The 15,818-nt window shown below is 43.7% G+C and overlaps 1 protein-coding gene across 3 annotated transcripts in view; it reads left to right on the top strand.

Moving 5' to 3' along the window:
- CTDSPL (CTD small phosphatase like) overlaps positions 1-15,818 on the top strand; it is a 404,110-nt gene that overhangs the window by 27,891 nt on the left and 360,401 nt on the right. Inside the window, exon 3 of one of the 3 annotated variants that reach the window (XM_069647692.1) lies at positions 14,691-14,723. The exons of the other annotated variants lie outside the window; for them this stretch is intronic. Within the exon in view, the coding sequence (XP_069503793.1) occupies positions 14,691-14,723 (33 nt within the window). The remainder of the gene's footprint in view (positions 1-14,690; positions 14,724-15,818) is intronic. 3 annotated transcript variants of the gene reach the window in all.

The raw sequence follows: 15,818 nt of genomic DNA, 5'->3' as shown, positions 1-15,818 counted from the left end.
CTTGATTTATCCTGCACTTGTTTTTATAAACTCATAACAATAAGCGTGCCATCTCTTGATGCCTCCCTGGGATCTTATTTATTTATTGGTCACTTATGTGGCGCCTATACACTTAAACACACGTTAACCAGAGAGGTACATGACTCCATGGAATGTAGGAGAGGATAGACGCTGCTTGTAAGATGAAGTAGGGAGGTCAGTGTGGAAGCCACAATAGAATGGAGCGGGATGCGCGGCCTGGGGGTTGGGAGGACGTACTGAGGGTAGTGGTGTGCTGAGGTTACAGGTAGTTGGTGTGCATAAAAGGAGGAGGCCAGAGCTATAGCCTCTGTCCTTGGCTGTGCATAATGGTAGGTGGCAGGCACACACAGCACTCATACCTTTTGAAAGTGCATGGAATAGCTATAATGCACATTGAGTGACCAGACCCAATTGAAGGAGGCCTAATGCAGGACGCCGGACAAAGGGCGCCGATGGGACTCCCGGGCAGGAACAGGATCAGACAGGGACTTGACCTTTAGATGGAGGCCCTTTGAGTGGGGCCGGCGATCGCCTTCCGGCTCCGGCAGTGGTCCGGTTGTAGTAATGGACACCATCCAATCCGAATGCCCCCACAGGTCACTGGGTCTGCCATGGTTCAGCTAGTGCTGTAGACCGCGCAGGGCAGCCATCGTGCCGAACCCATAAAACCAAACACCATCAGGGGGAGAGTGTGGGCAGATGGATGATATAACGCTCTCAGCAGCGCTTGAAAGAAGAAAAAGAAAGATGTGCCCTAGGCATCTTACCGAAACGTTGTGCACTGTGGGGTGCTTCTGGCAATTGTGCAGATTGCCAGGAACCTATTAGACTCTTCAGAGAACTGCCTGGCTGCCAATCTCCGCGACTGTTGGCATAGTTGGAGGAGGAGGAGGAGGAGAAGAAGGAGGAGGAGATAGTGTGGCCCTAGACAGCCTTATGGATGATACAGAGGGTCTTCAATTTGATCTTGCAGCAACTGGGAGCCAGTGAAGACATTGTAGGACTGCAGAGATGTGTTCCCTGGCCTTGAGGCCATTGATATGTATCACAGCCCTATTCTGGATTAGTTAGAGAGGGCAGAGGGAAGAAAGTGGCAAAGTGGCAGGTTAAGGAAGAGGCTGTTACAGTAGTCAAGCCTTGATTGGTAAAAAGATGCAGATAAACAAAATATAGGAAACAGTCAGTTGGGTGAATGGCAAGTAGTCTGCTTTATCCTTCATTAGGAATGATAAAAACTGTCAATATTTAGTTAATTTGCTGATCTTGACAATTCACACAGCCATTTGTGCAATCCAGTTCTATGGATAACACAACTGTCAAGGATAATGAGTCTGAGAAGACAATTTGGATCACATCATGCGACTTTGCAGAGGAAACATTCAATAGCAGGGTGCTACACTTGTCCCTTGGTAAAAACACACATACTGTCCAACAAGGCAGGGGCTTTTTGACAAGGGACAAATACAGACACTTGTTTCAGATAATGTAGTTAAGTGACTAAATAACGCACGTGTTTGTAACTAAAAACACACACACAGACCTGCTGCTTGGCTTTAACGAAAGGCGATGAGCAGGAAACTCTAGCTTCCCCCTCCAGCAGAGAAACCAAACTGCAAGTGGTTACTTCCTGCCTTAAACGGCCCGTAGCAAGGCCAAAAGATGCTTTTTACACCATTCAGCTCTGATAAGCAGCCATGGGACAGGAAGCACGACACCAAAATACACGTGCACAGTTAAGTGTGTGGAGGCAAGTGATATGCTTTAACCCTTCAGAAGCCCACTTAACATAATGGATTTTGGAGTTGTGTGGTGCAATTGACACTCTTTACCTGTTCAATGTACGGGAACCCAGTTACTATGGTAGAGAAAACCAGGGTACACGGGCAACACCTGTCTCTTGTCTGCACATAGATATGTTGTATGTTCAAAGCCAAGCACAAGAATAATCTTAAGCGTTAGGCTTTAACTTTCCAGGTGGCGGAAATGACGCACACATGCTAGACAGACCAAGTCCCTTCTTGAGATATAAAGCACAAGCTGACTGGGCAGGACACAGAGGTTCACAAAGCAATCAGCAGAACTGAAATCGTAGGGGTTGGGAAGGGATCGGTCATCGCAAAGCCCAGAGCATAGGCGAGAGAGAGAGATAAGCAAGTCCCTCCGAAGCGTATGCAGCACAGCTTGACCCAAAGCGTGAGTTGAAATGTGGAAGTCTTGCTGTGTGCATGTAGAGACTAAAGGCGTTTGGTATGTTACACTTGAACATAGTATAAATCCTAAGTCACTCTGTTAAACTAAAATTATTACTTGTCCGTTCTTATATTAATGTAAACCATGCTCTTTGCTTACATGACCGCTCTGTTCATATGTATGGTAATGTGCTATGTTATAGTTGCTGCTGTTATATTATAGCATGTGCAATGCAAATCATAGCTTGTAGGAGATAGATGTGATATTAAAAATATATTACCCTCATTGTCAGTTGCATGTTTCTGAGTAATTCTTCATAATTGTGTCTCTTTGAGTCCAAAAGAACTTCACAAAATGTTGTGGCTGTGTTGTGTCAAATTGTGCTAATAGGCGCAGACACTCAGGAAAGTTGTCCCAAGTGCTAGGTCAACTCCCGGCGTACCTATTATCATAAAACATGACTTCTGGATTCCATGTCATCTCCCCACAGTCTCACCTGAGGTGGAGGGAAGGGGGCAGAAATCAAGCTTCACCACAGGCAATTAAGGCAGGTGTCAGCCACAACAGATGGGACGTTTTAGAGGTGACCATAGCATTACTAATGGCTAAAAACCTCAGGACCCAGTCACGATTAAAGGACAGGGCCACATTTGTTTTCCAAAAAACTTTTTTAAAATAAGAGTTTAGAGTGAGTACAGGAGGTGGCTCATCAGGAAATCAATATTCCCATCCGTTGCAGAATTGCGCTATATGAATGGCTTCAATCGGCGCGCTATCAAGCAGTGAATACTAACTTCGTGGTAGCGCAACTTGGTGCATTGACAGCAGAATCTCTCTTTACTTTCTTAAAGACCCCAGCCAATAGGACAAATAATGTATTATGCAACTCTCCTGGTGAGGGGAGATTTAGACGCCATCTACTATCGCCCATATCAGTTTCCTGAATTGGCTTTAACACATACAAATCATGTCAACTGGTTTGGAGGTAATCTAGTTTTCCCACAAACAAGTGCTAGGCATGGACCATTAGCCACACCCAATCTGTCACTAGAAATCTTAGCCCGGTTTCATCCAAACCGCAGAGGCCCATACTGCAGACTACCAATTGCTAGCCACCCATTTTGACACTGTGTGCAATATTGCACTGCAATATGCGTCACAGCAGGGTATAGCACCGGCTCAGCAGCCACAGGGACAGCTGAATGCAGGTGGGGTACAACTACAGACATTGAAAATCATATTAGGATCTTGTCCGTCCAGATATGAAGACATACCCAAGTGGTATTCACAGAAACTAGGGCAATTGCAAGCAGCCTACCCTCAAGTCACTCTACAGCACAGACATAGGGTGCTAGCCATGTTCATTCCATCTGGCTGCACACCGCCTTTAGCGAGCTGGGAAAGCTAGATCTCAATTTATAGCTGGCTTTATTTAAAGCTGATAGGCACACCGTCCATCACATCGCTAGTACTGATATTAGCAGACATCATGGGAACACAAGGCGCGGCCGCCGCCATGAATTTAGGCCTGTCCATCGCATCTAATAATTATCAAATGGTTGAGAGCATAATTCTACCCTTATTAGAAGGAGAGCCTGCAAGGTTAGAAAGGTTAGAAGTCTATAGGAACTTGTCCCAATTGAATTAGCAAGAGAAAAGGGAGCAATTTGGGGACATAGTGACCTCCACTTATCAGTCGCTAGGCAGGGATCACTTAGGCAGGAGACCTGCAGAGATGCAGAGAAAGGCTAACAAAGACGGTAAGCCAGATAAGGAAACTCACCACAAAGGGAGGCCTCTCGAAAGGGCGAGGATCGTTCCATGGTAAAAAGGGCAACAAACCACAGAGGCGACAATTGGCGCCAATAGAGGAAGAAAAATATCCAGAGCATAGGCCTAAAAATTAGAAATCTGCAGGCCTCGCAGTGGCAAGGCAATCGCAGGAGTAGACGATCATGGGGTAAGCCTGGGGGGGCAGTCCCATTTCAGACCTGCTGACTATGATTTTAGAGCTAGGAGACACATGAAAAGTCCACAGAAGTTACGGCACTGATGAGGGCTTGTCTCCTTCCCCACAGGCAAGGATGCCAGATTGTTCTAAAGCTGAGGGTAAGGACGTGAAGGTTGAGAAAAAACACACTGCAGCCCTACAGGTTTCACAGAATGTAGAGTGTCACACTCATTGATCATTCCCAAGACTAAGCAACACATGGATTGGATTGAGGCCCTATTAGACTTCGGGTCTGACATTTCCATATTTGAATGCAGCCACAATGCCCTATTGGAGCACACAAGGGCACACAGAAATGTGCATATAACTACACCCACTGGGTAGACATTAGCACACAATGAATAGTATTTTGTAACTATTCAGCTGGAAGGCGAGCACCCAAAAAAGATTGAAGCACTGTTTTGGCCACAGTTATACATCCAATATAAAGGACTGTTAGCATTTCAAGATTGGCCACCACTATACGTGCAACAAGCACCCAGTGTTGAAGAGGTGGTAAGGCCTGCTTTTTCAAGCAAAGTGAGTGGGGGACTAATGCAAAAATATGCAAGAAATTGGTCCGCACTGGCAGCAGTGCAGTTGTTTGAAAATCATGAAGGGCATTATAAGGAATGTCCAGCGCATGTGATTCCAGTACTGAAACCACCCTTGCCACAGGCAGTATCCAGTTAAACCACAGGCAGTTACTCGCATGCAAACCATAGTAGACCAGGTAATGGACCAGGGGGTAATCCTAAAGCAAGCTACCCCACATAATAGTCCAGTGTTCCCCGTTTTAAAACCTGATGCTACATAATGATTTATTGTGGATTTTCGAATTTAGAATGCACATTGTAAGACTGAGGCAGTCCAGAACCAGCACAGTTCTGGATTGCTTGCCAACTTGCACAGATGTAAATATAAAACAAACCTTGATCTAGGCAATGGATATTTCACACAACCCTTAAGTGTAGAGAAACAGAAATACACTGTAGTAACATTTAAGGGAACACATTTCCAATTCACTAGAATAATGCAGGGGTATATAAATTCACCTAGAACATTCTCAAGTAGAATACAGAGCTTGCTTGCAGACATTCCTAACTGTTGGCATATGTAGATGATATTTACATCGCCCATGATGATCTCCGTGAACACTTGCAACAAGTAGACAGTCATTCACACATTGGCTGCAAAAGGATACCTGATCAACTTCAAAAAATCAAGAATAGCTCATTTTGAGGTTTACCTTTCTAGGATTCATTCTTTCAGATGAGGGCAGAGGCTTATCAGCAGATTTTCTTGAGAAGTGTGCCAGGATATGACCATCTACCACACTTAGGCAATCACAGGCTATTCTAGGACTTCTGAATATTGGCAACTCTTATGTTTCTAATTTTGCTGGGCTAGTGAAACCATTGTGTTCTTTGATAAAACCGAATTTCAAAGCAGCTCACTGGCTGCCAGAAAACACTCACATTCTGCACCATGTGTATTCATTAATGACTCAAACCTGTCCTTTGCAGGACAGAAATACAGATAAAGACTTGGAGATAAACCTGGTGGTGGGAGATAATGCTTTCACATACACATTGTGCAATCTAGGTGAGATTAAACCTATTGCATATAAGTCACATGTATATTCCAGACCTGAGTTAAAATTTACACCTGAGGGAAAAAATTCTGGCTTCAGTTCAGATGATTATTCAGAAAGAACGGCCATTGGCAGCAAATAGAACTTTAAACATAAACACACCTTTATCTCAACTTGGGGCTGCCACAAAAGCTAGCATGCTCAATGCAAAGTCATTACATACTAGATGTATTCAATTGTCAGCATCTCAACATTCCCCATATGTAAAGTACCATTATAAGGCAGAATTGCAAAGACTGAGTGATTTGAGTTGGACGATGGACACAGAGCCTGACACCTCACGGCCTGACATACCATTGTTTGATTTTGTTCCCAGGTACAATGGGTCTGCGATACCAGCGGTAGGGACATGGTCCAAATACGTTGCCGCCTGCGCAGTGGTTGTAGGACAATTCTCACATGAAGAAATATTTATATACACTGATATTGCAACAAAGCATCTGGGTGACATGTCTGCCTAGACTGCTGAATTGCATGGATTACTGCTGGCATTGTGCCAAGCAGATTCAGGGAAGCCCACACTAGTAGTCTCACATTCAGATTACATTGTCGGAGTTTATAATCCTGATTTGCATTGGTGTATTGAGAATGACTTCAGAGACATTAGGCATACAACTATTGCTTCCAGGCAACTCTGGGAGCAGGTTTGGGATCTTAAACAGACTTGCCCTTTGCTATGGGTGATGCACACAAGAGTACATACTAAAGGGCACATTCATAGCACAAGCAATGCATTTGCAGATAATATGCCAAAAAGCACACAGTGAGAAAAATGATAGCAGCCATAACTCGCTCAGCGACTGCAATGGATGAGGAAATAAGAGGCTTGTTTGGCTATTGTACCTGGGCCAAAAGTAGTCCTGAGTAAATATGTTTGACATTGAGAATAACAAAGCAATAGAAAAGGAATCCTATAAAAAAATTAATCTCTAATGGAGCCGACAGGGAAAAGCTGATTGCAGCCACACACGCTGGATTTGCATCTGCCCATTGTGGGTGAGCACAACTGCACAGCTTCTCCTTGACTGTTACTTGTGGCCAGGGCTACGCCAAGAAGTGAAGATATACAAAGACAACTGTGGACCACAGCAACAAAAACGTAGGGAGGTTCCTTTGAGAAAGCAAGCCTCGCCTTTTGAGATCCAATATGTGGATCATATCAGCCCACTACCAGCAATAAATAAGTACATTCTAGTAATGGTGGATTCATGCACTAGGTTCACCTGGATAATTCCTCAAAAGAAAGCAGACTGCAAATCAGTCATACATGCACTTAGGGGGGTAGTAGCAATGACTGCAACTCAAACGTTCCGCGCTCATAATGGTCCGGCTTTTTCGGGGCAGGCTCTGAAGAAAGCATTGGAAGCATGGGGAATAGAGCTGCAATTCTCACACTCTTTTTCCCCTCAAACAGACCGGGTTGTGGAGACAACGAACCAGTCCATTAAAGTGAGCCTGACTAAATGCGTTCTGTCACTTGGAGGGAACTGGGTGGATCATGTGCCATTAGTGATCAGGAATTTAAATAATTTACCACGCCAGTCTCTATGCAACTGAAAGACTCCATTTGAACTCTTGTTTGGGAGAAATATTTATATGCCTGATCTTCATACTCTTCCCAGCCCCCTCTCCAGGCACAAGCAACTGCTGACGACAAGGCTGCTGAGGGAATCCCTCCAGGTGGAAGCTGCTGATGCCAGTCCTGAGAACACTCTCAAAGCAGGAGATTGGGACCAGCAGTGCAAGTGATTAGAGTGGAAGGGTCCAGAACTGCTGTCCTACCTGCATTACCACCCAAAGTACCATGCACATTTCTGTGGCTCACCTGAAACCCGCTCCAGATGGTTACCACAATGTTTCCACGCAATCTTCCTCTTCCAAGTGAGGAGCCCACTGAAGAGGAAGAGATGGAGATCTGTCAAATGATGCTGATAGGCGTTCAAGATGAGGAAGAATATGCCACCCTGTTACGCTCACCTGGTCTCTGCGGAGACGTTGGTGCACAGTTGCAGCCTTCCATGGCGTTAAACACCCCCTTCTGGTTTCATCCCCTGCAGATCAGCTATGGGCGGCGACAATCTGTGACACTGCTCCTGCGTGGATATGGGAAAAGGTGAATGTGCTGATTGGTGACTGTGGTATCTCCCAACCCCTTCAACCCAAGGTGCGATTTCTGTGGGCATGAACCAGCCAATAAGGCTCACCTGGTAAGTGTGAATGATGAGCTCTCCGTCCTACTTCCGGCAGGGGCGCTTGTTGATGGAATAGAGTTCCTTCACTGATTCCTGAGTAATAGTCCAGTCCAGCTTGTGACTAAGATCCTCTCTCTGCTTTATCTCAATGTCTTTTGTCTTTTCCCCTCTTTCTTCTTTCTCTCAATGTCTCTTGTTTTTTCCCTCTTTTTTTCCTCCCTCTCAATGTTGTTCTTCACTGAAAAACATTCCTTTCTGCTTTCTCCCAAATAGGTGGCAATGTGGTCTAACAACGGCTGTGGAGGCGTAGAATTTAGCTGAGCGGAAGATGGATGCGACTGCGATGTCCAGCAGAAGGTGAGTGATGGTTTTAGGGAAGGCGCAAGGTTTTAGTGGCAGCGCACCCTTAAGTGTCTAACCTTGTCTTTTGCCTTTCTTTTGCAGGTGCTGCGAGTTCGGATGGTGTGTGTCGTGCGTGGTGCCTAAGAAGAAGATGTCTGCACTCCGAGATGTTTGCAGGTGTGCCGCGGTGCCAGGAAGAAGCCTGTGCTCTGAGATGTTTTCAGGTGAGCTGTGGTGTCAGGAAGAAGTGTACAGGTAAGAGCAGGATCCTCCAGATGGTAAGTACGGATGAAGATGGCAGGATCTCTCCAGGTAAGATGAATCCCAGGCGACGGTGAGCGTTACGCTGCACGGAGGTGCAGAATAACGCGAAGTGTGTGCCTTGGGGTTGGGCTGTCTTTTATAGCTGATCTCTTAAGGCCACCCCCTTAGCATAGTCCTGCATGCCACACCCTGCCACTCCAAGAAGTTGCCCGTGCAGATGAAGACCACACCCATACTAGTTACACATAAATGAGAGTTCTTTAGAGTATTTCTGCCCATAATAAAAGAGTTCCTGTTCCATTCCAAGCACTTCTGCCCATAATAAAATATGTCTTGTTTAAGTTCTTCCATGAGTCGGGCGCTTAAAGGCGCCAGGACTCTGTCCAACCAGGCCCCCCATGTATAAACGTCCCAAAGGGACGTTCGTGAATCATGATTCCCTCTGGTCCCTCCACTTGATGATGCCGGTCCTGTGATCCTGGGTAAGTGGCCATGACACACCCTTGACTACACTTCCACAATTCAGGGAAGTACTGCAGGTCTACCAATTTGGAAACGGAAAGCATTTCTAGTTACTATAGTAATGAAAGAATTCTTTTGGACAGACTTTCTGAAACAGTGTTATAAAATGCTGGCAGTGTATTTTCTCCTACTGTGGCTCAGCCTCACTTTATTCTTCATCTCAATGACTTCCGGGCATTTTCTGAGCGAGGTTTTCACTCCACCTGCAAGCAACAACGTTGTTCTAAAGCCTTTAAGTTCTTCACACAAGATGGAGAAAAGAGAGCTCAAAGAGCCAGGAACTCCAGCCTCAATACAAATGTTTCCTCTAACAATGGGTCATGTGTGAATGCCATTGTTGAAGACATTTAATGGCCCAGCTACACAGCTGCAAGTTCACACCTTTTCTGTGATTGATGAATCCAGACTGTTTGCATCCAGTAATCCTGTGTCCAGAACATACATAGAACTGTTAAGAACTAGGCTCCATGTGAAGCAAGAGACTAGATAGCAAACCTAGTCACACAGCCGCTCTCCGTTACACCGAACATGGGTAATGCAATTTTAGAAAAGAGTTCTTGCAATGTGTAAATACTCTCTTCTTGAACAATTTGTCCAAATTTCACAAAGGTTCACAAAGAAAATCTGAGTCTTAATCAGAAGGATGGTTGTTTATCAACAAAAAGGTTTCACAAAGCAAACACTAATTCAATCTTAGTGGGGACGCGGCTAACACATCTCATGGTGAGAATAGACTTAATGTGCCAATGCATTTCGGAGGATGTCTCCAGACTCCTCACAGCCAGCTCCTGGGAATTTTTCTTGATTTCTCTAAACCTCATCTGGATTTAAGATTTTTACTTTACTAAATACCGCACTCAGTGTATTTACCCAGTGGTGCCCACTTATCTTTTTTTGATTCTTGCTCCCCCTTTCGTGAAGTACTAGGCTCCAGACATTTGCGTAAAATGCATTATTTGATGTGTTTGATGATGTGGAGGATCTACATGAAATGGGCCCCCATGTGTATTATTATTTGCGATATTACAATGCCTTTTTACTTGTCAAACGTGAACCCATTTGGTGGCCCAAATCCACGTTCTGTGCAGTGCTGTTTCAAACCGACAGTCCTGAATTCAAGGCACAGTTCCCATATATTTCACTGAGACCATACCAAGCAGGGGATTACATTTTTGAAAATCAGTATAAATTACCTCCAAAGCCACATAATGCACAACACATGCATGTTGCAGATTTAGTCTTTTTTTTTTTTACAAAGAATACTTTGCAAACATGACTGAACAAATATGGCGGAAAACTGTCCCTGTATGGTCAATGGGTATAGCAAATCAAAGGTGTTCACACGTTAGAAATGGTATGTAGATTCACACATTTGATGTATTTTTTAAATGATACGTAGTTACAGACCACTTGCAGTAATAGGAACCTGAGTTTCTACCCTGAGTGAAAGAAGACAGAAGGTGAGTTCTTATAGAGAAGCAAAAGAATGCAATGGCACCAGGCATATCACTTATGCATCAGGGAGACCAGTGTTATGGTTGGTTCAAGAAAATTAATGCAATAAAAGAAAAGCCGGACTCAGTGTGGGCCCATATAACTCCGATAACATTTCCCTGACACAAGCTATATCCATAGGTGAGCAGTGCCAAGGAATGCTTTCACAATATCACCTGAGTGAGGTGATACAATCTCTAGATAACTTCATAAAAGAAGAGAATGGGACAGCTATCATGCAGTCAGCTGTTGGTCTGAACAGCACCAAGAGCGGGCATGTCAGGAGTGTAGTTAACTGCACCACCTCTGATCCTAAAGTACCTTGTGAGGTGGGACAAGCGTCCATAACAAGTAGAACTTTCACTTGCTCACAAGCAATAATGCAAACCATGCAGACTGAAAGGGCAACAGTGCACCTAGAATTTCATGCTGTACCTTATAATGATCAAGTGCTACAGCAGGGTTTCTATGTGCTACGAGATGTCATCACAGATGTAGTAGGGTTGATTCAAAATTACTTATCTATGATTAGAAGCGACCAAGAAGCCGCAGTGAGTCTTTCTGTGGTAACAGATTTTCTGGACACTCTCAGCAGAGGGGTCCTAGATTGGAATGTAATTTCATGACCAGAACAAATACATGCCCAACTTGTCCAAGGTTGCAACATGTTAGTCGAGGTCTGGCTGCAATTTCTTATTGCTTAGTGTATTTGCAAAGACTGTAGTAGCGGCATCTGCCTGGTCGCCAGGCTCAACAAATTGTATCCTGCACTGGTTGCTAAATATCCCCATTCACACACCTTCTATGATCTGTCAGAAACTACAGTCATGGGGTAATGTGCATTGGGTAAATGACAAGTTGGTCAGAAAGGAGTTTGTTGTACCGTATTCACATGCAGTTGTTTCACCATCAAGTGCCGAAATAACACTGTACTCATTACGTGAATGCAAAGGCTCTACACGGATGGCGTGTACACATGCTGAGCCAGTGAATTCCTGCGACAGTAACTCTAAATGCAGACTGCGTGTTGCACCAATTGCGTCCTTTTACAGTAACGCGCATAGCCTACCCTAATGGGTCATATCTGGCACATTTCAATCAATCTTGTTGTATTGTCACAATGGGAATGCCAACCCTGATCACTGTAAATGCACAAATTAGATGTTGTGGTTTCATTTTGAAACCGCCTGAATTGGTTCAACTGAAATCATTACGCTGGCCCAGCTCCACGCATTTAGAATACCCGTAATTGAACCTGCACATAGCACGGCTGTTAAAAATGTGTTTGGAGGTGCGAAGCACTGAGGATACATATCGCCAAGCACACTTCGCTGTGATCAAACAGATTGCATTTTTGCTACCCTCCGAAAATACGATGCAAGAAGCCATGCACTTGTTCATTGACAGTTCACAGTTCAGTGGGTTCAATACTGGTCTTTCTGTGGTGGCAGCAGTTGGCCACAAGTGCCCTACATAAATGTTTAATTGCCTTGTACACAGTCATTAGAACCCTGATTTTTGTCGAGTGCGTGGTACTGCTGGCTGTTGATAATACCTGGAATTTGTCTCATATTTTGCTGCAGACATTGAAATCATTACACATGACATGCTTCTAGCCACTCAGCAATTTATCAAGCAACTCATGTTAATTTTTGCATGCAGCAATTATTTGCTAACATATGAATGTGTTAATCGTTTCGTTTTTGCCACCAATATAGGTAATCTTATGTAAATATAGCTCCCAGTAGGTGTATTAATGACTTCACGGAGCTACAAATCCTTTGATCTGTGTCAAATTGCCTTGAGGGGGGGTGTCAAGGATAATGAGTCTGAGAAGCCAATTTAGCTGCCAGGCAAAAGTCAGGCGACTTTGCAGAGGAAACGTTCAATAGCAGGGTGCTACACATGTTCCTTGGTAAAAATGCACATACTGTCCAACAAGGCAGTTTTTTTTTGACAAGGGTCAAACGCAGACGCTTGTTTCAGATAATGTAGTTGAGTGACTAAATAACGAATGTGTTTAACTAAAAACAGACACATACACTTGCTGCTTGGCTTTAGCCATAACCGCAGAAACTAATGGCCCAGGGGCCTTCGTTAAGGCACTCGCTACGCTCGTTCCTGTAACTATGGGCTCCGGGGGTATTACCTTAGGTGATAATGGCCCAGTGGCTCAGGGCTTATTGCCTAAATGTCAGGTAAAGCTGGAGTAAGTGTTACCCTAAGTAAACCTATTGTAGCACAACAAAGTTGATACAACTGTGGTATAGTGAAAAAGAACAGTGAACCCAACGAGTAGTCCTGGCAAAAGGAATACACCAGGCAGTTGACTTTTGGGGCAAGATACCTGGCAGGGAAGAATACTAGGGGATCTAAGAGATCCATAAGAGGATTCCTGGCAGGGGAGTATACCAGGCAATCCACCAACGCTGTAATGTAATGAAAAGCCTAAAACTGTGGCAATATACCTGGCAGAGGAGGATACTAAGGGATCGGAAGAAACCATACAAGAATTCCTGGCAGGGGAGTATACCAGGAGTTCCACCCAAGATTGTAGAGGAAAGTTTAACCATGTTACAAAATACCTGGCAGGGAAGCATACCAGTGAAATGAAGAACCACATGAAAGAAGTTTGGATAGGTAGATACACCAGGCACTTTGAGTTATACAAATACTTTGAACACTGTGCCAAGATACCTGGCAGAGGAGTATACCAGGAGATCTGAAGAGCTCACAAGGGGATTCATGGAAACCGAGTTCACCAGGCAATCAGCTGAAGTATGAGAGGAGTTAAAGAAAGCGTATTGTGGAATTTATGATGGGAATAAGAACTTTTGTGAATTCAGTTTAAAGTACCAAGAAACTATTGTTCGAAAGAGAACCTTTTGCCATCTTACCTACAATATCCAGGGGAAGGGAGCCACCCTCTGGATCCAAGGGTTTCTCCTCGGAATAAAAGACACTTTCTGTTGGCCTCATGTTTATATTTTGGTTATAAACACATTTTTACTAAACGTAAGTCAGAGACATTTCCTTGCACTGCTTAGTTGTTTGTTCTGGTGTGAGGGTCAGATTAGACTTCCTTAGTATAGGGTCATAGAGGCTTTCATCCAATCTATTTCCGCTTAAATAAAATGTCTAACAATGAGAATATTTCAACTTTGTGTCCCCCCTCTCATTTCTGACCTCTCACACCCCTGAACTTCCACGCTTCAACAAAGCTCTCAAGAGCTTGCTTCTGCTTTACAGGTCCTTTTTTGGATTCCACCACCTAATATAAAGAATCCTCCTGTCAATCTCAAATGTTGCGGCTATGGCAGTTTCTTCTGAAGTAACACTTATTCTCTGATACTCTGTTACTTAAAGTGTTCCACTGCCTCACTGGCAGGGTTTGCACTATCTGCATATCTGAAATAAATTAACACACACACATTTTTTATATGACATAGTTATTGACAAACCTGCATAAGGTGCATGTTATAGATTTCCTGCAATTCTGCCATTTCCAAGGGAGTGCATGTAGTCTTTTTAGTAGATTTGTCATTCCGCAATTTATTTTTTATTTATATAGAGTTCCAATCAGTGGGACTTGCTCTCAGGAATGGTTATTTAAACATGCATAATGGATGTATTGAGACATGTTTTTGATCTATTAAAAGACCCTGACGTGGATTTTCAAGTATACATGGGATATCAGTCTCTTTTATGCAAGGGATTTGAGTGTTCTCTTGCCTAATGGCAAATGCAGGGTGGAAGGCCTCTGGTCAACAGCTAGAACGTGGGTGGTAGTGTGGTTTTTTTCAAATTTATAGGTCTAAAAAGTCAACATAGGCCATTGGTGAGGGGTGATGCATTTTGATTGTGGGATTATCTTTGGACCATGGCCACCACCTAATTTGGTAAATATTCCATTCTTCTTGTGAAGCTGTTGCTGCAAACATATATTTGAAAAAAAAACTCACTGCTTCGTCCTTTTTGAAATTCATTGGCTAAACAATGGCATTTCTTTTCCTTTCTTCAGAGAGACCAGGTGCAGGTCATTCCCGTTCCAAGTGTATGTATTGTTTGGTTTATTTTATTTAACTTGCATCACTTATTCCATTTAAGATATTGCTCACGTTAATGCATTTGAGTTCTGCGCTCTATGTGCATGGCTTGCTTCACTGATCAGCAGGTGTGGAGTTGTTTTTGTTATTGGTAGCTAATTGATATCACTAAAAAATATTTGATTTATACGGCGCACTCTTAATCATAGGTTTGCATTATAAATTCTAGTAAGCAAACTTTCTCTAAAGAATTTCATTTCTATATGACATAATGTTGCATTAGCAAAGTTGTCATTGCCAATGATGGTTTCACACACTCAGTCGCTCAGCCTGAGTTCTTGGGAGCTACCATCTTTACACGGTTGTTTGTCTGCTTGTTCTAGTCCATCAAGAACAATCAAATCAGAAATGTTCTTCCCCACCACGTACAATGTTGCACAACGTTTTACCTCTAACATACAAAAAAGCGCAGGTCTTTCAACAGGCTATTCATCACTTATGTGAAGCCTCTATGTGCTAAGTGGGTGGCCTCATGCATTTTGAAAGCTTAAAAGATATAGCATCGTCCAGTGGCCAAAGGTCTCAGAGTAAATTTGGTCAGAGCCATGGTGGTTTCTGTTGTATTTCCGATGTGCGTCGCCCTTGAGGACATTTGTAGAGCTGCCACTTGGTCTATGCACATGCCTTTTGTATGCACTACTTGCTAGATTCCAGCTTGTGTGCTAGCTTTGGCTAGGGTGTTCTGCATAACCTTATTGGTTGACCTATATTTTTCCATGAGATCAGGATATGTCTGTTTTATGTGGTGCTCCTCTCGGTAGTCTCCTAAAGGTATGGAGGAAAAGGGTCGGGACATAGTAACGTTGACATTGGCTACTGTGCTCTGTGAAGGCATCATGAGTCAGACACAGACAACAGGTTCATGTTCTTTCAATAAAATTGTATTAACTTAAAAATGCAGGGTGGGATAGTGCCTAACTTGCCCTATTCTAAGGTGGGAATTCCCTACCTAAAGAAAACTAAGGATAGTCTGTGCCAGGAAGTCCAAAGTAAAACAACGGTCTGTGTCCAAAACCTATACTTTCCCTCACAACTAACTGCAT

This window comes from Ambystoma mexicanum, chromosome 2q (genome assembly GCF_040938575.1).
Source record: "Ambystoma mexicanum isolate Mex_15411 chromosome 2q, UKY_AmexF1_1, whole genome shotgun sequence".
Classification (NCBI taxonomy): domain Eukaryota; kingdom Metazoa; phylum Chordata; class Amphibia; order Caudata; family Ambystomatidae; genus Ambystoma; species Ambystoma mexicanum.
The sequence above is the reverse complement of the archived record's forward strand: the minus strand, read 5'-3'. Positions and strand labels throughout refer to the sequence as shown.